Source organism: Sus scrofa, chromosome 3 (genome assembly GCF_054392235.1).
Source record: "Sus scrofa isolate SSC_HxYL_T2T_F1_AM1 chromosome 3, Sscrofa_HxYL_maternal_Yorkshire_Landrace_v2.0, whole genome shotgun sequence".
NCBI lineage: Eukaryota > Metazoa > Chordata > Mammalia > Artiodactyla > Suidae > Sus > Sus scrofa.
In genome coordinates, this window is record NC_139385.1 from 11,690,229 (window position 1) to 11,713,819 (window position 23,591).

General features: G+C 42.9%; 1 protein-coding gene across 9 annotated transcripts in view; it reads left to right on the forward strand.

Moving 5' to 3' along the window:
- GTF2I (general transcription factor IIi) overlaps window positions 1–23,591 on the forward strand; it is a 105,321-nt gene that overhangs the window by 76,413 nt on the left and 5,317 nt on the right. For 7 of the 9 annotated variants that reach the window (XM_005661989.4, XM_005661992.4, XM_005661990.4 and 4 more), the window contains 14 exons: window positions 4,696–4,879; window positions 6,199–6,257; window positions 9,559–9,630; window positions 10,844–11,027; window positions 11,650–11,708; window positions 12,060–12,134; window positions 16,902–17,003; window positions 17,726–17,791; window positions 18,274–18,457; window positions 20,027–20,085; window positions 20,424–20,504; window positions 20,932–21,015; window positions 21,182–21,365; window positions 22,201–22,229. In XM_005661989.4, the coding sequence (XP_005662046.1) occupies window positions 4,696–4,879; window positions 6,199–6,257; window positions 9,559–9,630; window positions 10,844–11,027; window positions 11,650–11,708; window positions 12,060–12,134; window positions 16,902–17,003; window positions 17,726–17,791; window positions 18,274–18,457; window positions 20,027–20,085; window positions 20,424–20,504; window positions 20,932–21,015; window positions 21,182–21,365; window positions 22,201–22,229 (1,422 nt within the window). Of the gene's footprint in view, window positions 1–4,695; window positions 4,880–6,198; window positions 6,401–9,169; window positions 9,331–9,558; window positions 9,631–10,843; window positions 11,028–11,649; window positions 11,709–12,059; window positions 12,135–16,901; window positions 17,004–17,725; window positions 17,792–18,273; window positions 18,458–20,026; window positions 20,086–20,423; window positions 20,505–20,931; window positions 21,016–21,181; window positions 21,366–22,200; window positions 22,230–23,591 lie in introns of those variants that run through there. The other 2 variants (XR_014840268.1, XR_014840269.1) reach the window with 2 other exon arrangements.

The following is a 23,591-nucleotide window of genomic DNA, read 5'->3' on the forward strand; positions in this document are numbered from 1 at the left end:
TCTTCTCCACTACGGGAACTCCCTCATAGCCCTTCACAGTGGTGGCTGTGCCTGGGTTATCTTATTTGTGGTGCTTGCTGTGCTTGCATCTATAAACACTTAGAATACTCAGATTTGGTTTATCACTGCAACTGCTTTTGTTTCCACAAGGAACACCCTTACTTTGTCCTGCTTTTTGGCAACATTCAAAGTAGTTGTCTTATTTTTTTTCTTAAGCATTTTAAACTATTTTTATGGAAACTTCCAGTGGTTACTGACTCTCTTGCTGACTCGGTCTTCTTTGCTTTCTCACCGGCACCTCCCTCGGGTTCATTCTTTAAACCGTGGCGTGCTCCTCCACGGCTCAGACTGAAGCCCTCTTCTCTCATCTTGCCTTCTCCATAGTAGTCCACCCTGTCTGTCAGAGGGGAGTGTTGGCTATATTCCTCATGCCTTTCTCCCGCCACCCCTTTGTGTCCATGCACCTATTGGAGAGCTCTGTAGACCGCACGCGTCCTAAGTGAATAAATCCCCCATGAGTCTCTACAGCGTGTTCCTTTCCCAGCCCACTGAGCGGCATCACGTTCTACTCAGTTGTCCAAGCCAAACCCCTAGCAGTCAGGCTTGGGTTCTTCATTTCCCCAAGGCCTCCTGCTGACTCTACATTTAAAATGTATTGCAGGAGTTCCCTTGTGGGGCCGTGGGTTAAGGATCCAGTGTTGTCCCTGAGTGACCATGGCCAAAAACCAAACCAAAACAGCAACAGCAAAATACTGCAAACTCACTTCCTTCTTCTTCACTGTGCTTTGTCAGTGTAGTCAAAGCCAGTGTCCCAAGGCAGCCAGATTCAATCTCATTAAAAATATGAAGTGGGACTTGCCACTCACTGCGTGTGCTCTCTGGCTCCCCTTTGTGCCAGAATAAACTCCACAGCCCCTGATCTCGGCTACCCTTCCTTTCTTGTAATGTCGCTTTGTTCCCTGTCCCACTTGCCTACTTGTTCACTTTAGCTCCCTGGCTCAGGAACTTCCATGTGTGTGCAGCCAAGAAAGCAGAAAAAAAAAAAAAGAAAAAAATGTACTGAGTCTTGCAGTTCCTGTGTGGCTAAATAGGTTAAGGAGCCAGTGTTGTCAGTGCAGCGGCTTGAGTGGCTGCTAGCGCAGGGGTTTTTGATCCTTGGCCCTGAAACTGTAGCATCCATTGGGCCTCATTGAATTAAAACACTGAGAAGACCAAAGGAAGGATAGACGTGCCACAGTAAAGAGAATGTAGGGCTTCTCGCAGTTTTGTGAAAGAAACGATGTGAGTTTTGCCACAAAAAATCCAGTCTTCTGTGTGAGGATTCCTGTTCCTCACATGGTTTCCAAAAGTACTGTATGGCCCCGGTCTTTCTACGTGTAAGTGATTTACAGTGTTGTGCTAATTTCTGTTGGATAGCAAAGCGGCTTAGATGTACACATGTGTACGTTCTTCAGTAGTCCTTTCCGTCGTGGTGTACCCCAGGAAGTTGGACGTGGCTCCTTGTGCTCTACAATATATGTTGGTTGCCTGTCCCTTGTAAATGTGACAGTTTGCATCTGCTCTCCCCCAGCTCCCAGTTCATTGCTTTGTCTGAGTATATGACCAAGAGTCAGATTGCTGGATCATGTGCTGATTCTGTTTTTAGTTTTCTGAGCAAACTCCCTACTGTTCTCCATAGTAGTTGCACTAACTTACATTCCCACCAGCAGTGTAGGAGGGTTCCCTTTTCTCCACACCCTCTCCAGCCTTTGTTGCATGTGGCCCTGTAACTTAGACCCAGTAAACCAGCTTTTAGGTGCAACTCAAGTGCAGTTACAAACTTAGATCATTTAATTGTTTCTTATTTTCAGAATCCATGTACTTACATTTTACTTACTAAACCATTTAACTCCCTAAGAATTTAAAGCATTGGGGAAATTTCAGAATATAAGTTTTTCCTCATCAATATCTCATCAATATCACCCATCATGAATATAGGACCTTAGTTAAAATTTATCTCCTCATACATGAAGTCAGAAATCAGCTAATGAACAATAAACTAAAGGGTTTTCACCACTTTAAAAATCATTATATTTCCAAGGCATTTAGTAAAATAAGATTCTGAACATTATGTATCATTAGAGATGCCACCATAGTGTCATAATTCATGAGTAGGTGACATATGATGATAAGCATTGACATGAACGGGTTTAAACTTCCGGCCTCACATTTAGTTCTAGAAGTTGAGCCTGGTTTAAACAGCCAATTCTATTTGATCATTGCTGCTAGCCAGCAAGCTGACTTTTCCTCCGTGGAAAGAGAAGGAGGTAGTAGCTTTACTCAAAGAAAAATCGGCCAGTAGAAAATACTTCTGCATTGTATCAGAGACAAGAGGCTAGGTAAGAGTTTATGTCTTATTACATTACAAACAACAAAATCCTGCTTGTGGCCCTGTGTGTGTCGCCTGGAACTGCACTTATTTAAAGAGACAGAAGCCAGAAGAATGGTTGCTTTCTTTAAGGTTTCTGAAAGGGAAAGAAGAAACATAAGATTCTCTATAGTATCAAACAGTACAAGTCTTAAAAGTTATACTGCATTAGTCCCATAATGCATCATTTGGCACCTGTTAACCCTTGTGTGTCAGGTGCTAAGAACTCAGCGGTACGGAAGAGAGAGCTTTCCCCTAGGAGGACTTCTTTTATAAGTTAGGGAAGGATGCAGAGTAAAGCAACATGTCAATACATATTACATTAGAAAGTGTTAAGTGGTCAGAAAAAATTAAGCCGAATAAGGGGAAGAGGATGGTTACTTAACATGGGGAGGCCTCCTTAGTAGCGTGAACAGCTCAGGTCGAACTATGTTGGCCTCCCCTTTTCTGTAACTAGGTGCTATTTTTCTATCAGTTCCAACAACGGGTTCTTTTTTATCTTAGAGAAAGTTTATTAAAATTAGGATTATGTGGTTTTTTTGTTATATTTAAGAGAGTATTACACACACGTGTGGGTGTGATTGCTTCTACCGTATTTTTTAAGGAAATACTTCTTTCAACAACTATGGTCTAAATTCCATTATGTCTGGTTTTTCAAACTCGCATTCCTTACTTATATCAAAGAGATTCTAATACTTATCAGATGTGGTGCTTCATGGAAGGAAGAAATTACGACAAAAGGGCTCTGAATTTGAGAAGAAAGTCACACTGAGCATCTAAGAAATGCAAATTAATCTTTCAAGGAGCCATTCTTTTTTAAACCATCAGATTGTAAAATATTTAAATGTGAACACACAGAATACAAGAAACATTTGTAAATGCTGATATTTTGTAAATTGTTTGGATCTTTATTGTTTCAGTTCTGTTTGGATGTGGCTTCAGAGGAGGGATTGGTAATCATATTTTTACCTTTTTTTTTTTTTTTGGTCTTTTGTCCTTTTAGGGCCGCACCCTCGGCATACGGAGGTTCCCAGGCTAGGGGTCTAATCAGAGCTGTAGCTGCCGGCCTACGACAGAGCCACAGCAATGCCAGATCCTTAACCCACTGAGCAAGGCCAGGGATCGAACCCGCAATCTCATGGATCCTAGTTGGATTCGTTTCCGCTGTACCACGACAGGAACTCCCATATTTTTATATTTTAAAATTTCAATTCCAAACCTATTCAAAATTAGCAGAATATTACGATGCATTCCCACATACCCATTTTTTGTATTCAACGACCATTAAGGTTTTCCACGTCTTGTTCATCCTTGCGCTTGTGTTCCCTTGCAGGAGTGTTATAGAGCAGGTCACAGGCATTGTGCCATTTCACTCGTTCAGTGCACGTCCGTCCGTCAACAGTGTTGACATTTGTAAACACCGTCACAGTGTCATCATCACATTTGACAGAATTAATACTCTTACACAAGCCTTCATTTTGTTTTCTTATTCACCTGAAAAATACGTCTAAAGTTTTTGCTTTGAATCCAGATTTAACAGTAAACAAGGTTCTTGATAGGTCTCTTTCAATCTAAGCCAGTCTCTGCTTACTATTTTTATTTCGCATTCCATGAATTATTTTCTTTTAAAATAGTACGCTCATGAGGTTTAAGGGGTAAGGGACGTTAATCTCATGGTCATAGTACAGATAAAAGTATAGCCTGGAATGTTAGTGTGCAAAAGCCAATAAAAAAGGATTATTACACTCATAAAACATTTAAGTAGCAGAAGCCTGCATCTAGAGACTTGAAAAAGTAGCATTTAAGTTGCATTCTTTATTGTTGATCCTGATTTTCTTCTCCTTATTTATTCTCAAAGATAGTGGTTTTTGTTTTTGTTTTCGCTTTTAGGGCTGTACTCCGGCATAGGAAAGTTTCCAGGCTAGGGGTCGCATCAGAGCTACAGCTGCCAACCTGTGCCACAGCCACATGGGATCTGAACTGCGTCTGCGACCTTACAACACCACAGCTCACCGCAAGGCCAGGGATTGAACCCACATCCTCATGGATACTCGTTGGGTTTGTTTTTGCTGTGCCGCAACGAGAACTCCAAAAGCTACTTCTTGATCGTAGGTCATTTAATGTTTGCATTTGCTGTATTAAGTCTATTTCAGTAGTTAGTATAGATGTTTTCAGAGTATGCTTTGTTTTTTAAAAAGTTGATGTGTACTTTGCTATGAATTGAATTGAAATATGACTTCAACAGGAACTTAGCCTCCAGCCTTCTGAATTGCTTTTCTTTTGTAAAGCCGAAGCCTTAGGGAGCACCGAAGCCAAGGCTGTACCTTACCAGAAATTTGAAGCACATCCCAACGATCTCTACGTGGAAGGACTGCCAGAAAACATTCCTTTTAGAAGTCCCTCGTGGTATGGAATCCCAAGGCTGGAAAAAATCATTCAAGTGGGCAATCGAATTAAATTTGTTATTAAAAGGTAGGCTTATGATTTTGCAGAAACAAATTTTAATGTCATCCTCGAGAAACACGTAATGTCATAAAAGTGGGCCTTTTTGGCTCACAATTGGACTTACTCTCCATATTTAAAAGTAATACATTTAGATTCTTTTTTGTTGTTGTTGCATCCGTGGCACGTCCCTGGGGTAGAGAGGGAACCCGTGCCATGGCAACCCAAGCCGCTGCAGTGACAACCCGGATCCTTAACCCACTATGCCACAGAGGAACTCAGAGAGGCCTTTTTTGAGGAAATGTCTGCGTTGTACCAGATGCCAGTTACAGTTTAGCCCAGCAGGAGCCCTGTCCTTGGGAGGTCTGATGGATTAATGCAGTCAAGTGTCACAGAGTGCTTTGGGAGAGAAGGCAAGGGTGGCAGGCAGGTTGGTCACTTGTGCGTAGAGAATGCAGGCAAGGGGTGTCAAATAAAGGAAGTCAGTCCAGTAAGGGCAGGGAGGTGTCAGTCGCAGCCCCAGCGCTCTGTGTGGAGGAGTGACGCCCTTGAGAGCGCAGTGGGACGGACAGACTGAGATGGCCCAGCCGGGGTACGTGGAGTTCCCAGGCCTGGGATTGAATTCATCCTGCAGTTTTGACCTACACTGCTTCTTCCGTGGCAACACTGTGCCAGGCTGGGGATCAAACCCACACCTCCACAGTGACCAGAGCTGCTGAAGTTGAACTCTTAACCCACTGCACCACAGCAGGAACTCCACTATCTTTTTTTTTTTTTTTTTTTTTCCTTTTTTTTAATGGCCGCATCTGTGGCATATGGAGGTTCCCAGGCCAGGGGTCAGATCGGAGCTACAGCTGCCAGCCTTCACCACAACTCATGGCAATGCCGGATCATTAACCCACTGAGCAAGGCCAGAGATTGCACCCGCATCCTCCTGGATACTAGTTGGGTTCATAACCCACTGTGCCACAACGGAAATTCCTCTATTGTCTTCACTACAGAAGAATTGGGGTGGAATTTGCTTACTGCTTGGGGTTGTGCATCTGTAGGCTTGATTGTTGGGACAAGCTTGAGGATGACATGGCCAGCTTTATCTAGCTGTAATGGGCTCTGCTTTGTCTGAGATTTAGAAACAGGTTGAACCGATTTGGGGCAGAAAGCAACTGTTTTGCACAAGCTTAAAGTGCCTTTGAGGACTGGGGGTCCCAACCAGAATCTTAGTCAATTGCTATTTTCAAAATCTAGAGCCAGCAAAATGACTTTTCCTGTGGAAATGAGGCCGAATGAACCATATTGGGAGTCAGGGTGGTCCTAGCGCTCTCATCCTCATATCAATTGTATTTTTACAGACCAGAACTTCTGACTCACAGCACTACTGAAGTCACTCAGCCGAGAACAAATACACCAGGTAAGAGAGTTGTGAAATTCTCTCTCTCTCTTTTTTTTTTGGCTTTTTAGGGCGGCACTTGCGGCATATGGAGGTTTCCAAGCTAGGGGTTGAATCAGAGCCGTAGCTGCCAGCCTCTGCCACAGCCACACAAGATAAGGTGTGTCTACGACCTACACCACAGCTCACGGCAACGCCGGATCCTTAATCCACTAAGCGAGGCCAGGGATAGGATCCTCGTCCTCCTGGATGCTAGTCCAGTTTGTTAACTGCTGAGCCACGACAGGAACTCCATGAAATTCCTTTTTAAAAGCTTAAACGTGTAGTTTTTAAGCTTTTACTTGTCTTTTAAAGCCACAGAATTCTTCTTTCTTCCACCCAGAAAATCTTCCGTGGAAGCGCAATACAGGCAACGCCTTCATTTATCAATCAATGTGAACACAGTTTTAGGGAAACTGGAGCTTTGTATTTAGACCAGTGGTGCTTAGTGGAAATAAAATGTGCAACACAAATGTAGCCATTTATGTCCTTTTAAACTTTTTAGTAGCTAGATCCGTGTTGCATCCTATAGTCAAAACAAATAAATACATGATGAGTTAAATTACTTTTTTTTCTTTTGGCTGCACCCTCAGCGTTAAGGAAGTTCCAGGGACCACGGATTGGGTCCGAGCCACAGTTGCGACAATGCTGGATCCTTAACCCACTGTGCCACCCCAGGGATCAAAACTGCATCTCAGCAGTGACCCGAGCCACAGGGGGAATGCCTGCGTTCCATTTTTCTATGTTCTTTTTTCTTTTTTCTTCCTTTTTTTTTTTTTTTTTTTTGGTATTTCTTGGGCTGCTCCCGCGGCATATGGAGGTTCCCAGGCTAGGGGTCGAATCGGAGCTGTAGCCACCGGCCAACGCCAGAGCCACAGCAACGCAGGATCCGAGCCGCGTCTGCAACCTACACCACAGCTCACGGCAACGCCGGATCCTTAACCCACTGAGCAAGGGCAGGGACCGAACCCACAACCTCATGGTTCCTAGTCGGATTCATTAACCACTGCGCCACGACGGGAACTCCTGGTTTATGTTCTTTATTTGAAACTCTGTTGTGTGTGTGTCACATAGCATGCCTTAATTGCCGCAGCCACATTTTAAGTGCTCAGTTGCCCGCATGCAGATTTAGACCTCAGTCATTATTCACAAGGCCTTGCTTTTCTAAATGACAGATGCTGAGGTTGCAGCAGCTCTATTTGACATCTCGCCTAGTAGAAAAGAACCTGATTAGAGTCCTGTTATCAAAAGACGCTCCATTATCCCAGTCATTAGCAGTACTTGGTCTTCGACCATTCATAGTAGACCTTAGACAGAATCAGAAGTTTTCCTTCATTCCAACAAAACTCCTTGGTCTGCCAGTGACCCACACGTTAGTCTTTGCCGGGCCAGTGGAAGTCCTAGAATACCTGTCAAAGAGTCGTGTTAGTCACGGCCATCAGAGACGTGTACTTGACCCTTAGGTACCAGCTGTGTGCTCAGATACACCATGCGGGTTCACTTTGCTGTCAGTTTGGGTAGATGTCACATGTGAGAACGTTCTGGAACTAACCAGGTAATTGAGTTTGAAGGGGAAGAATAAGGCGGTGCTCTGTCCTTGCGTGGGATGGTGCAGAGGTCCCTCTGCATTAGAGGAGCGAATGCAGGAGAAGGACGTGGAGCCTCAGGAGGAGGAGGAGAGCCAAGATAGTGTTACAGTAATACTCAAACTTGGTTTGTGCCAGACTTACTTCCTCTGGTTGAATGGCTGAGGTATAATATTCAACTCTTGAGATGCTACATTTTCTTCTTAAAAAAAAGTTTGAAAGTACTTCCGCGGTTGCAGTAAAGTACAAGAATGCTGAAAGACATTGTGAGGCCCCCAGCCAACCTTCGGCCGTGTCTTGAGAACTCGTCCAGCACGTCTTGCCGCCTTGCCGGCGGACGCGGATGACCTCCGCGTCGGGATTCTTGCTCTCTCTGCGCCTTGCGCTTGCTCTGCCTGTCCCTCCTTCGCTGGCCAGAGCCTCCGCCCTCCCTGCACTGTCTTTGGGTCCACCTGCGTCCTCGCAGCTCAGCTCCAGCACACGAGCCCTGATTTTCTGTCCAAGAAAGTGGCACATAGATGTCTTTTAGAATAGCTTATTCTTTCCCTCATTTTTGTTATATTTTAAAGGGGATGTTCTTTTATAAATAAGAGTAAGAAAATAAACCGAATTGTAGATGTGATAGTGTTGAGTGGCATCTCCCTAACCGCTGTATCATTTATTTCTTGCTGGGATTAGGGAAGTTTTCCTTTGTGAATCTGTAGGCACATATCTGTTCAGTTAAAAAAAGGAATGCCTCGAGTTCCCATTGTGGCACAGGCATTGGAACCATGAAGTTGTGGGTTTGATCCCTACCCTTGCTCAGCGGGTTGAGGATCCGGCGTTGCCGTGAGCTATGGTGTAGGTCACAGACACGGCTCAGATCCGGTGTTGCTGTGGCTGTGGTGTAGGCCAGCAGCTGTGGCTCTGATTTGAACCTCCACATGCTGAGGGTGTGGCCCTAAAAAGTAAGTAAGTAAATAAATAATAAATGGAGGGAGGGAGAGAGGAGGGCAGGCAGGCAGGCAGGCAGGCCTGTATGAAGGCAAGTCCTGTTCTGGCTGAACCCAGTACAAGGGGCCTGAGTCTTAGGCACCTGGTCCTCCCATGCTTGGCAGGGTTCCTTGATGTACCTCCAGGGCACATTGGTTTCATGAACAAGTTCTTCTGTATTTAGTGTGAAAACTTACATTTGAATTCTGTCTTCCAGAGTTCCCGTCAGTGGCGCAGTGGTTAACAAATCCGACTGGGAACCATGAGGTTGCGGGTTCGATCCCTGGCTTTGCTCAGTGGGTTAAAGATCCAGCGTTGCCGTGAGCTGTGGTGTAGGTCACAGACGCGGCTCGGATCCCGCGTTGCTGTGGCTCTGGCGTAGGCCGGTGGCTACAGCTCCGATTCGACCCCTAGCCTGGGAACCTCCATATGTCGTGGGAGCGGCCCAAAGAAATAGCAAAAAGACAAAAAAAAAAAAATAATAATAATAATAAAAATAAATTCTGTCTCTCTGTACGACTTCTGATATTTGGCAAGTGCAGGAAATCATTCTCTTCCCTCTGACTCCAAAGTCTCTGGATTGTGCACCTAAAACTACTACAATGTTATATGTCAGTTATTGCTCTCTTGTTTAAATAGCATTACTGGAAAGAATAGCATCCAGTCTAATTTTGTGTCAGCACCCATAAGGGACCTTGTTAATTAGATTTGTTTTTGCTTTCTAGTCAAAGAAGATTGGAATGTCAGAATTACTAAGCTCCGGAAGCAAGTGGAAGAGATTTTTAATTTGAAATTTGGTAAGTAAAGCAGTGATTATGTCTTAATTGAAAAACAGTAGTCAAAGGCAGTGTTCCGAATGCCCACTACAGCAGGTGTTTCTCCTGGATTCAGCCTTCTGTGTCACGGTGGGAGAGGAAGGGAGGAACTGGGCTAATTCTCAGTCCCTCTGTCCGTATGTCTAATGCGGCTAACGCCGATTGGCAAACAGGATTCATCATCTGTTTCAACTTGAATGTGTTGACAGAACTTTCCTGGAACACTGTCTTGATGATTCTGAGGAGGCTCAGCAAGAGTGTTTCAGGTGATTGGGTGGGTCAGGCTTGGAGAAGGAAGTGAGGAGTGGGAGTGGGAGCAGCGTCCTGGGGCCTTGTGGTGGGCACTCTAGTAACGGGAATTGGCGTTTGCGTCCCACACTCTGCTTCTCGTCTCTCTAGCTTGACCAGTTCTCCCCAGATGCATCGTACACACCTCTACTCTCTTAAACAGCACACTTGCACCTAGACGATAACACAAGGGCTGGGTAGGTGCCATTTCAGTGGAAGTGGCTGTAGTTCATTTTTGCCCAGAACACAGAGGTAATTTTGACTGACTGTCTTTTTCTTTTTCCTTTTTTTTTTCTTTTTTTTCTTTTTTTTCCAGTCTTTTTAGGGCCGTACCTACAGCACATGGAGGTTCCCAGCCTAGGGGCTAAATCAAAGCTGTAGCCACCGGCCTACGCCATACCCACAGCATCTCAGGATCCGAGCCACATCTGTGACCTACACCACAGCTCACAGCAATGCTGGATCCTTAACCCACTGAGCGAAGTCAGGGGTCAAACCTGCATCCTCATGGATGCTAGACAGATTCGTTTCCACTGAGCTACGACGGGAACTCTGACTAATTTTCCTTTTGATTCCAGGTGTTAAAGTGTTCCTCTTAAAAACATTTTTAGGCTTTTTCTTCAATTTCACAGACTCTACGGGAAATACCTACCTTATTTATTAAGTAGAAATTGCTAGATTGTTGGGAACTCTTGCATAAAATATTTGAGAGTGCTCAGATGTTCACTATAGTGATCATTTGGCAGTATATACAAATATCAGATCATTATGCCCCACACCTGAAACTGATGTTATCTGTGCATTATACCGTAATTTTTTAAAAAAATAAAAAGAGAATGCTATCAGACAAAAGCTAAAGACTGTGCAAATTTTAGCTCCCACTATTTATGTTCTCTTACACTTTCAGCTCAAGCTCTTGGACTTACAGAGGCAGTGAAAGTACCATACCCTGTGTTTGAATCAAACCCCGAGTTCCTGTATGTGGAGGGCTTGCCAGAAGGAATTCCCTTCCGAAGCCCTACCTGGTTTGGAATCCCACGACTTGAGAGGATTGTCCGTGGAAGTAATAAAATCAAGTTTGTTGTTAAAAAGTAAGTTCTCTTTGTCTGGAATTAAAACAGTTAAGTTTTAACACTATTTAAATTTTTTCCTAGCTACATGTTCCCGTTAGGGCTTTGGGATCCCTGATGGAAAAGTGTTAGCTCTCCAAGTGTCCACTGCCTTCAGCCCTTTAGCCTGTACCTGCTTTTCTTCTTCAGCACGAGGAGGGTTGTAACACCTGCGTCACAGTGGTGGTTTTCAAGTGTGTGAGACATGCTGTGATGTCTCTTAGTATTTGTAGATACTTGTTGGAAGGATCAAAATGCTGACTTTCATGTGCTCTGTTATTCCTGATTAAACCTAAGGGCAGCTGAGTTTCAACAGTTGGGTTTCTCATGTACATGTCTGCAGCATTTTGGTAGTTGAAGCTAAACCTAGTGTTAGTTAATTTTCACGTTCATGAAAGAAGTCATTTGCTTTTCATAAAAATCATTTAGCAGGTAGTTGTGGGAAGGAAAAGTGAATTTTTCGGTTCATAATGATAGAAATTACTGTTGCATTGTAGTTATTTTGTGGTCACCTTTATAATAAACATTGGTCATTACAGTTTTTACTGGTTGTGAAGACCAGGATGACACTGGCCACTGTAATGTTTCTTGGTTTTCTCTCTAGACCTGAACTAGTTATTTCCTACTTGCCTCCTGGAATGGCTAGTAAAATAAACACTAAAGGTAAGAGATTGTTTTTCTTTATAATACTTCAGTGCATTAAAACATCCTGAACCATTAGCAGATGCCTTTTTCGGGCTTTTGGTTTGCTGTTTGCTTTGTAAGGTATTTTATTTAACGGATCCCCCTTTCTCTCTCTGCTTTTTAAAAGCAGAAGTTTCCGTGGCAGCTTCAGGCTGCAGTTCGTCCCCTCATTCATGTTTCCCCAGCTCTGTTGAGACTCGAGTTGAGGATTACACCTTTCTTTGGAAAGAACTAAACTATGTGAATTTTAATACACTGCTTTTATAAAGCATCTCCTTCTGTTTGTTTGTCTAACAATACGCAAAAATAATTTGTGTGCTTACTTTATAGCTTTGCAGTCCCCAAAAAGACCACGAAGCCCTGGGAGTAATTCGAAAGTTCCTGAGATTGAGGTCACTGTGGAAGGTGAGGTTGTTCTGGGCCCATTTCTGTCCTCTCTCCAGTGCAGTACATCTATCTGTTGCTTTTTCACTTTTTTATGTAGAAAAAAAGTCTTTTTGTCATTTTAGGGCCACACCTGAAGCATATGGAGGTTGCCAGGCTACCACAGCAACGCCAGATCCAAGTTTCATCTGCAACCTACACCTCAGCTCACGGCAACACTGGATTCTTTTTTTTTTTTTTTTGTCTTGTTGTTGTTGTTGTTGTTGTTGCTATTTCTTGGGCCGCTCCCGCGGCATATGGAGATTCCCAGGCTAGGGGTTGAATCGGAGCTGTAGCCACCAGCCTACGCCAGAGCCACAGCAACGCGGGATCCGAGCCGCGTCTGCAACCTACACCACAGCTCACGGCAACGCCGGATCGTTAACCCACTGAGCAAGGGCAGGGACCGAACCCGCAACCTCATGGTTCCTAGTTGGATTCATTAACCACTGCGCCACGACGGGAACTCCAACACTGGATTCTTAACCCACTGAGTGAGGCCAGGGATCGAACCCATGTCCTCATGGATACTAGTTGGGTTTGTTAACCACTGAGCCATGACTGGAACTCCTATTATTTATATTTTTATGCAAATGAGTTTTTGCAAAACTAGTTTTGGGTATGAAAAGCTAGCTGTGATAAAACTATATTTCTAAATGTTTCTAATTGATCATTTCAATTAGGACATGAAATTTCTTTCTAGCCTAACTAGCACTTGTTATTTTCTGCCCCTTCTTTGGGGGCGTGCAGAAGTTCCTGGGCCAGGGATTGAACCTGAGCCACAGCAGTGACAAGACCAAACCCCTAACCACTAGGTCACCAGAGAACTCCTGTTTTCTGTATTTGTGATAATATCCATGCTCATGGGTGTCCCTTTTTTTGGTGAATAATATTCCATTGTGTAGATATACCACATTTTCTTTATCTTTTCATCAGTTGGAGAACATTCATGTGCAGGTTTTTGCGTGGACATGTGTTTTTTAATTCTCTGCCTTTTTTTTTTTTAAAGGTTTGATCACTAAATACAAATAAATGTACTAACTAGAATGATTTCATATGGAAATGAAAATATTTAGCTTTTCTTGCTTTGCATGGGAATCAGCAAGTAGGACAGTACGGGCGTGCTCTTTACAGTGGGTAATAAACCTATTTGTTACGCCAGACACTGTGTTTCTAAATTGACTTTTTTTTTTTTTTTTTTTTTTTTTGCTATTTCTTTGGGCCGCTCCCGAGGCATACGGAGGTTCTCAGGCTAGGGGTCGAATCGGAGCTGTAGCCACCGGCCTACGCCAGAGCCTCAGCAACGCGGGATCCGAGCCGTGTCTGCGACCTACACCACAGCTCACGGCAATGCCGGATCGTTAACCCACTGAGCAAGGGCAGGGACCGAACCTGAAACCTCATGGTTCCTAGTTGGATTCGTTAACCACTGCGCCACGACGGGAACTCCTGTGTTTCTAAATTGAAAAAAGTACTGTCTTAACATCACTTGGCACACCTCCCCTCCCCTCTGTGTTTTTGGTTTCTGGTTCAAAAGAAAAGGGGCACTTGGTTTGTATCTGCTTTTCGGCCGTTGATGAATAATGCTGTGAGCATGCCGGGAAAAGGTCAGTGATGGGGTAAAAGGAAGAATGGTTTTGACCTGCCTTCAGATTAGCAGAGAAGAGCTTTCTTTTGTCGTATCCAAGCCATATAGGGCTTTGTCCCATAGTAGCTTTCTTTTGCTTAACCAGTGCTGTAACTAGACCCCAACTTTAATTTATACTTTTGAAATACCATAAATAGTGTTTCAAGGTGGTTTAAGTAGTAGAGAGCTGGGTCCAGTCCAATTCTTTTTGTCAAGACTCGTGATATAGAAAGGAGGATTTGGGGGTTTATCGTACCTTACTAATACTTTCTTATAAATAATATATCATCCTTAAAAATGGAATTTTTGTATTACCTGAAAATTAAGTTTATTAAGTGTACTTTATATGTGATAAAGTGCCCTGTTGTAATTGTACCGTTTGAGGTTCGAAAGATAATCTGGAGCAGCATTTTAGTCAGCAGATGGAAAACGTCTGCCTCTAAAGCAGACGCTCCCCCGCGCTCCCCAGCAGTCACTCCTCTGCAGGCCAGGCTACAGGCGACCACTGATGCGCTTTTTGTCGAGATAGAATACCTTTGCCTGTTCTCGAATTTCATGTGAATCATGCCACATATATTCTTTTCACGGTTGGCTTCCTTTGCTCAGCACAGCGTTGTTAGATTCATTCTTGTTGCATAGTTCAGTATTTTTATTACTGAGTATTACGTCTTTATATGAATTCACTAGACTTCGTTTCTGTATTTTCCACTGGATATTTGGGTTTATATACAGTCTTTGTGTAGTCAAGATGCTATGTGAACATTTGTGTCCAAAACCTAGCATATGCTTTCCTTCTCCTGAGTAGATGTTTCAGAATGGAATTCCTGGGCTTTTAACTTTCTAAATAGTTTGGCAGGATGATTCTGTTGCTGTACACTCCTGTCAGGAATGTGTGAGAATTCTGGTTGCTGCACATAATTACAGTACTCGGATATTGTCATTCTTTGTTAATTTAGATGTTCTGGTAGATGTGTAGTGTTACTTCTCTTCAGCATAAGCCAGACTGCCAGTTTATTGATTTTGGAATAGGAAGTAGATACTCCACTCGCTTAATTCTGTCAGCTGATCACGCCTTTCTTCCTGTCTTGTCCTGGTGCTGTGTAAAGATGGCATCATGAACATGGAGTACAAACATGAGATGCTGACTGGGTGATCTTGGCAGCCTCTTCACACACTGTGCCCCAGGAAGACTGGAGAGTGTCCTGTCCCTTGCCTGAAGACAAAGACTCCCCAGAAAGCCTGATCTGCCACAGTGACAGGAGTGCCTGTAAAATGCGTGGGCAGCAATAAGACACATCCATAAGACACATGAGAATAATAAACCAGTGAGCTTGGTTAATTACAGTCCTCTAAGAAGTTTATACGTTGTGCTATAGCCAGTTAGGAATGTCGACTCTTTTTAACAATATTGATGGGCCGATGGATGGATGGATGGATGGCCTGTCATCTATATGACACCTCTCAGTGACTTATTGCAGTCATTGCCTTTCTATAAAGTAACAACCAGTTCATCCTCAGCAGTAGCTGGGCTTGAAGTTTAATAAATATATTTCCTAGCACTCAGTTAGGGGACCTATTAGACTAGTAATGGAAGCTGCACTTTCAGACCAGCTATTTGTGGCCAAATGACTGCTCAATACATTTTGAAGCTCGTTGATAATCCATAGAGTGTATCGTCTCTATTCTGTGGAGGACCTGGGATATACTTGAGGAGACACGGAAAAAGCTAAGATGGTTACAAGTTACATCAAGGGCAGATCCACTTTCATAGATTTCATACGTTGGAGTTATGCCTAAGAGTTTATTTGAAGTTATTTAATGTTAAATCACAGATCTGATGTAAGTCAATATGAAGATTCTGCTTTTTAAGTTTTTTATTAGAGTGTAGTTGATTGACAGTGTTGTGTTGATTTCTGCTTTATAGCATAGTGACCCAATCATTCATATATATATATACATATATATATATAATTATTATTTACATTATTTTTCTCATATTCCATCATGGTCTATCCCAAGAGACAGGGTATAGGAGAAACTGGGTGACAATAAGTCTATAATTAAGGGGACCTCTAAAAAGCTTGTCTATTTTAAAGATTTCACAATAAATTGATAAATATATTTTTAAAAAAGAACTTTGGTGATGGGGCGTACTAATTCTTCTGTATGGTTATTTGGGTTTTTGATTCTGTGGGGGTTTTTTTTGTCTCTTCAGGGCTGCACCCACGGCATATGGAAGTTCCCAGGCTAGGGGTCATATCGGAGCTGTAGCCACCAGCCTACACCACAGCCACAGCAATGTGGGATCCAAGCTACATCTGCAACCTATACCACAACTCATGGCAATGCCGGATCCTTAACCCACGAAGCAAGGCCAGGGATCGAACCTGTGTCCTCGTGGTTCCTAGTCGGGTTTGTTTACCACTGACTGATGACGGGAACTCCATGTATGGTTATTATATCTGCCAGTTCAACCAGGCTGCTCTGCGAGATCCAACTGGTCCAGAAATACTTGGCTTTCATCATTCTGCTGTTGAAGGAAGCTGTGATTTTTTTGTTTGTTTGTTTGTTTTATTCCAGAGTTTGAAATTAAAGACTAGAATGTTGACTCTTGACATTTTATAGGATTCTGAGGCCATTGCCAGCCTTTCTTTTAATGGAAAACAACTGATAACCCCTAACATTGTTTCTATATTGTACTAAGAATTCAAAGAAAGGGCATGTCAGACAGAGTCCGCTAGGGAATCTGAAGGAAACCTTTCATAGCGGAGCTAATATAATTTTATCTAAAACTGTGTTTCTAGTCTAAATGTTGAAAGAAAAACATAAAAGCAAACACAGTCGCTTCAAAATGGTATGATGAATCATGCAGTGAGCTAACAGTACCTTGGATCAGCTCGAGAGCTGTTGGGGGAAGCGCCTGATGTAGGGGTGGGATTAGGAAAAGGGCGGAGGTCTGCAGGGCTGACCTGCAGCGGGCTTGTGGGAGTTGAACTCCTGTTGTTTCCCAGTACAGGTTGGACTTGAAGGGCATATCCTAGAGAAACCACAAGCAGCGCCCAGGCATTATTAACAAACGTGCTGATTATATTTTTTTGTTTGTTTCTTTAATTCTTCTTTAGGCCCTAATAACAGCAACCCTCAAACCTCAGCTGTTCGAACCCCCACCCAGACTAATGGTTCTAATGTTCCCTTCAAGCCTCGAGGAAGAGAGTTTTCCTTTGGTAAATATGTGTTTTATTTTTCTTGATTTCATTTTTTTAAATAAATGGAATTAATTAAAAAAATACTTTCTTTTACTCTTTAAATTTTTTTTTTAATTTGGTGAGTTAGTATATATTAGCAATTAAAGGCACAGACTATAGAGCCAGACTGAGTTCAGATCAGGCTCCAGTATTTTGTAATTCGGTGACCATGGGCAAGCTGCTTAACCTCTCGGTGCCTCAACCACCTTATCTACAAAGCGAGGGTAACATTACTTCCTGTTCCATAGAGTTATGTAGATTTTAAAAACCAGATCATTTAAAGAGTAGAATCATATCTGGCATGTAATAGATACTGTAATTGTTTGGGGGGAAGTTTTTTCATTTTCTTTCTCTTTCTTTCTCTTTTTTTTTTCTCTCTCTTTCTTTGCAACCAACATATTACTAACATAATAAAACAGTTGAATAAAGCATGGAATTACAGCAGTTAGCAAGACTTAACCGTATTTAGAAACCTATGTATTTTTTATTTGGTTACCTTTTTTTTTTTTTAATGGCTGCAGCCGCTGCGACCTGTGCCATGGCTGTAGCAATGCCAGATTCTTAACCCGTTGTGCCATAGCGAACTCCTACTTTGTACTTCTTAAAGGTGCACAGTCAAATCAGATGAAAAGTTCCTGCCCTGGGATATTAGCTAGTAACTGTTACTAACATCGTCATTGCTCTTGTGTTTCCACATGTAGAGGCCTGGAATGCCAAAATCACGGACCTAAAACAGAAAGTTGAAAATCTTTTCAATGAAAAATGCGGTAAGTTTCTTTTGAAAAACTATTATTAAAATATGAGGTAGCTTTTTATAAAAACAGAAAAATGTGAGATAGTAAAATGTTCAGCATTGAAGTATAATCATCAGAAGTGTGGGTTTTGGAGTTCCCGTTGTGTCACAGCAGAAACAAAGCCAAGTAGAAACCATGAGGTTGCGTGTTCAATCCTTGACCTCGCTCAGTGGGTTAAGGGTCCAGCGTTGCTGTGAGCTGTGATGTAGGTTGCAGACTCAGCTCGGATCCCGAGTTGCTGTGACTGTGGCATAGGCCTGCAGCTGCAGCTCCAATTCGACTCTTAGCCTGGGAACTCCTGTGTGCCTTGAGTGCAGCCCTAAAATGGGGGGAAGGCATTTTTAAAGAAGGATTTTTTTTTTTTTTTTTTTTTTTTTTTTTTACAAAGTTATAAATGTGAGAAACAATAAATGTTTTCTTGTTTTTTGTGGGGTTTTTTTTGTTTTTTGTTTTAGGTGAAGCTCTTGGCCTTAAGCAAGCTGTGAAAGTGCCGTTTGCGTTATTTGAGTCTTTCCCAGAAGATTTTTATGTGGAGGGCTTACCCGAGGGCGTACCATTCCGACGACCATCTACTTTTGGCATTCCACGGCTGGAGAAGATCCTCCGAAACAAAGCCAAAATTAAGTTCATCATTAAAAAGTAAGGAAATAAGAGGAAATGAGATTGGCCCGGACTTGCTATGGTTTGCTGCTGGGAAATACACATGAATTCAGCTTCAGGGCCCAGCCAGAATAACCCTAGAGGCAAAGAAGCTCTTTAAGCTGTACTTTGGTATATGATTTAAATTTTCTATAATTGGTGCAGAGAGGAAAGGAGGGTTCTAACTTATCAGAAGGTACCAATTTGATTTTGTTAAATCTATCCATAGTCATATTTTTAATGTTTGATGCTGCTGGCATCTAAGTGGTGCTTCAATTTTATAAAGCTCTTGAATTTTCCAGTTTACCAAATATTTTAAATGTCTCTCCTGTTTGCTTGGAGATCTATGAATTCTGCCAACATAGTTGAATTAGAGGAAATAAATTGTGATTTTAAAAAATAGTATCAGGAGTTTCCGTTGTGGCACAGCAGAAACGATCTGACTAGGAACCACGAGGTTGTGGGTTCAATCCTTGGCCTTGCTCAGTGGGTTAAGGATTCAGCGTTGCTGTGAGCTATGCTGTAGGTCACAGATGCGGCTTGGATCTCTCGTGCTGTGGCTCTGGTGTAGGCTGGCAGTTACAGCTCTGATTCAGCCCCTAGCCTGGGAATCTCCATGTGCCACAGGTGCGGCCCTAAAAAAAAAGCAAAAACAAAAACAAAAATGTATCAATGTCCAAAAATTATTTCAAGTTAATGGAAAGAGATTTTGTTTCATGTCCTTGAGTCCCGCAAGGATGCGGTCAAATAGTCAAAGCTGACATTGCCAAACATAATGGCCACTTTGTGCACTTGCAGCCAGTCTTAAAAGCTAAGGTCCCTGCTTCTGCTTCCTAAGAGAGAGACTTGTGCTCATGTTTTCACAGCTTGTCATATGTTTTTGTGCTACCTGCATCCTGGGCTCTGCCTGTGTCCTTCTTAAGTCTAGTGTTGAATCTTTCCAAGATAAGTTTAAACTTTAGAATTGGCCTTTTGTGCTTGCTTGCTTGCTTGTTTTCTCTCTCTTTCTTTCTTTCTTTCCTTCCCTCCTTCCTTCCTTCCTTTCTTCCTTCCCTCCTTCCTTCTTTCAGGGCCGTACCCTCGGCATATGGAAGTTCCCAGGCTAGGGGTCAAATTGTAGCTGTAGCTGCTGGCCTACACCACAGCAATGTGGGATCCAGACCATGTTTGCAACCCACACTACAGCTCTTAACCCACTGAACAAGGCCAGGGCGTGAACCCACTCACGTCCTCATGGATGCTAGTTGGTTCGTTACCACTGAGCCGTGATGAGAATTCCTTTTGTGCATTTTTAATTTTATTACTTTTTTGGCTGCCCTCACGACATACAGAAGTTCTTAGACCAGGCATTGAACCCGTGCTACAGTAGCGACAATGCCAGATCCTTAACTGCTAGGCCACCAGGGAACTCTCATTTTATTACATATCCATGCTACTTCTGTCCTTGTATTACCGAGAATGTGTATATATAGAGAGAGAGTTACTAGCTTTTTAAATCTTTCACTTGTTCAGGTTTTTAATGTTTTACTATTGGAGTATTAACACAAATGTTGTTTCTCTTGTTTTTAGGCCTGAAATGTTTGAGACAGCAATTAAGGAGAGCACCTCCTCCTCTAAGAGCCCTCCAAGTAAGCATTTTGCTAAAAAAAAACTATGCTGTTGTTACTTACCTTGCAACATTGGTTTAAAAAATTATTTAAAGAGCAGCTATTTAGATAAGAACGTTCATTCAGATTGGGGGTTGTGCTAGTTAGAGTTTTTAGCTCTTTAATAACTAAGGGTCTTTATATGCTCATGCTCTGCAGAGCAGCACAGGGAAGAGAAAAGAAGTGGAAAACTGTCTTTCGAGAAACCTAATAGCACAGAGTAACAAAATAATTCATGAAAAGGAACTACCTTTTGTCGTCTGAATCGTAAGGTTTAATTACATTTTGCATATATTCTAATCTCAAGTTTCTGTTTGTAGGAAAAATAAATTCATCCCCCAATGTTAATACTACTGCATCAGGAGTTGAAGATCTTAACATCATTCAGGTGACAATTCCAGGTATGTTTTCTCTCCCTTTATCCTAGTTTGGGGGCTTCGTGGATGTTGCCTGTACTGCCCGTCGTGTGTGCTCCTCCCCAGCCCCTGCAGGAACTGCTAACCTGGCGCATCGCCCTGTCAGTTTACCTCTGGATGGTTCTAGGCACTTAGTAGACTTGGCCTGAGCGAAAACCCATAGACTACCCAGATGCCTAGTGTGTTGTTCTACAGATTTGTATAAAATGGCATATGAGGCTCTTTATAATTGGAATAATGTCATATTTTCAATTTGGTGTTACTATTAAGTTGTTTGGTTAAACCATTTCAGCCTTCATTCATTTTTTAAAACATTCCAAAAGCCCAAAGTGAAGTTGGACAAAGCACCTAAAAATGTACCTGGTATTAAAACTGCATTATTAAGTTACAGTTGTCTCTTAACCTTTTGTAGATGATGATAATGAAAGACTGTCAAAAGTGGAAAAAGCGAGACAGCTACGAGAACAGGTTAACGACCTCTTCAGTCGAAAATTTGGTAAGTTTTGTATTTGCGTACTACAGCTTGCAATAATAAGCAAGGAGCTGTTGTCTCCATGAGATCTTAATAGTAGTTTACGCTCACATAGTTGTAATCTGCTTCTTAACCACTTCCTAAGGGTACTAGGTTAATCTCTGTTTTTCCACTGTCTGTCTCTTTATAGGTGAAGCGATTGGTATGGGTTTCCCTGTGAAAGTTCCCTACAGGAAAATCACAATTAACCCTGGCTGTGTGGTGGTTGACGGCATGCCTCCCGGAGTGTCATTCAAAGCCCCCAGCTATCTGGAGATCAGCTCCATGAGAAGGATCTTAGATTCGGCTGAGTTCATTAAATTCACGGTCATTAGGTAAGTGAGGGCTCCCTGTTTGGTCATAAGAATGAACCTGCGGATCATTGAGGCTGAGTCATCTTTAACACTGTAGGGCAGAGTGTGGTCTACAAAGCTGGAAATGTTTACTCTCTGGCCCTTTTCAGAGAAATGTTGCTAGCCCCTGCCTCAGGCGTCTTTCCACAGGCCTCAGGTCCGGCGGGACTCAGTGCTAAGTCGCTTGTTCCTGTCTGCCCATTGAGGTTGTACTTGTTCCCTTTGAGAGTGTCAGCTCCTTACCCACGGGTAGGAGGGGTGGTTACACCTTGCCTCTAACGCTGCTGTGAGAAGCACAACCCCTGATAGGTGCTTATTACAGCAGGCGTTACAGGTGTCCCTTTTCCCTCCGCCTCAGCAGAAGTCCCAGATGCCCATTACTCTTGGCTTCTGTCTCCCAGAACTTAGCTGTCGCTGAACCTACCGCTTATGGTCAAGTTGCCAGTGTAGCGTAAGCTGCCTAGAACCCGCACTCAGAAATAGGTCACGCCTTACCCTCCCAAGGCTTTTCCTCATCATTTCTCAGGACCCTTTCCCGAAAAATTCCATATTGCTGTCCTGCTTAACCAGTGTTCATTCTCCAGGCTGTTCCCCTTTCTTGTTCCTATTTTGTGTTTTTCCACCATCTTAGGTGTAGCATTTTCTAATAATGTGTCATGTGTGTATAGATTAAAAGTATAAGATTAAACATTAGTGGATAGCTTTCTCGTGATAGCATGTAAGTGACATGGGTTAGTTGAATAAACTGAGTATACATGCAAATTCTTCTAGATTTTTTAAAAACCCACAACTTTACACAATTTGTTTCTCTCTTTAGACCATTTCCAGGACTTGTGATTAATAACCGTGAGTATTTCTTAAAAGTCTTTCATTTATTTCTCTTCTGGGGTTTGAAAAGGGTGTGTGTGTGTGTGTTTCCGTGTGCTCACACCAGAGGGTACCTCACCTACAGCATTAATCATTCGCAGCTGTTGTCCTAGCCTCCAGAGCACTAAGCTCTTTCTAGATATAAAACTGGGTGAGTTGCTTCACTTTTTAACTCTCAGTTACGTATTCATAACATGGTAATGATATTAGTGCACCTTTAGGGAGTTTAGAGCATTTTAAATGGCACGTTATACGTCCAGCCTTTAAAATTAAAACAGGGACGCCGCGTGTGTAAATAACGTGTTATTCCAGCTCTACCAGACGCATTTCCTAGGGCAGAGTTGAGACTTTGGAGCAGAGACTGACCTGCAAAGCCTGAAATACACACTCCCTCATTTGGGATGATTTTGTTGCCTCCTGCCCTAGAATGGTGCCTGGCCCATGGTGTGAGCTCAGTGAGCACAATCTGTATTTATTACTGGCTTTACTGCTGTTACTACCTTCACTACTCTTTTGGGAAAAGTAGGTCCTTTAATGTGATGTAGGGTGCTCCTGTTAATATTTAGTCAGAATATCTGTCAGTTCCCGGGCTCTCAGACACTGTAGCATGAAGAACTAGTAGTGTTCTTCCGGGTTCCTTTTTGGGGCTGCAGCCTCGGCATGTGGGGGTTCCCGGGCTGGGCTCTAATTGGAGCCACAGCCACAGCAGTGCTAGATCTGAGCTGCAGCTTGTGGCAACGCCCTGAGCAAAGCCAGGGATCACGCCAGCACCCTGGTGGATACTAGTCAGTTCTTAATCTGCTGAGCCACAGCAGGAACTCCCATATCTTTTTTTTTTTTTTTTTGCTATTTCTTGGGCCGCTCCTGCGGCATATGGCGGTCCCCAGGCTAGGGGTCGAATTGGAGCTGTAGCCGCCAGCCTACACCAGAGCCACGGCAACGCAGGATCTGAGCTGTGTCTGCCATCTACACCACAGCCACGGCAACGCCAGATCCTTAACCCACCAAGCAAGGCCAGGGATCGAACCCGCAACCTCATGGTTCCTAGTCGGATTTGTTAACCACTGCGCCACGACGGGAACTCCCTCCCATATCATTTTAAACCGTGGTTTTTTTGTTTGATTTTAGCAAAACTTCATTGAGCGTGTATCTTTTATGTTTTTCAGTTAACTTTATTACTGAAAATTTCCCAAAGTGAGGCTCATCCTTAACTAATATAATACCATTCCCACTTCAGTCTGTTTTCCGACTGGTGTTATTCTGACTCTTTAATCGGTGTTGAGCATTCAGTTTTGTGCTGTATTCTTTGGGAAAGTGTTCAGGAGTTGTCAGTGACCACGG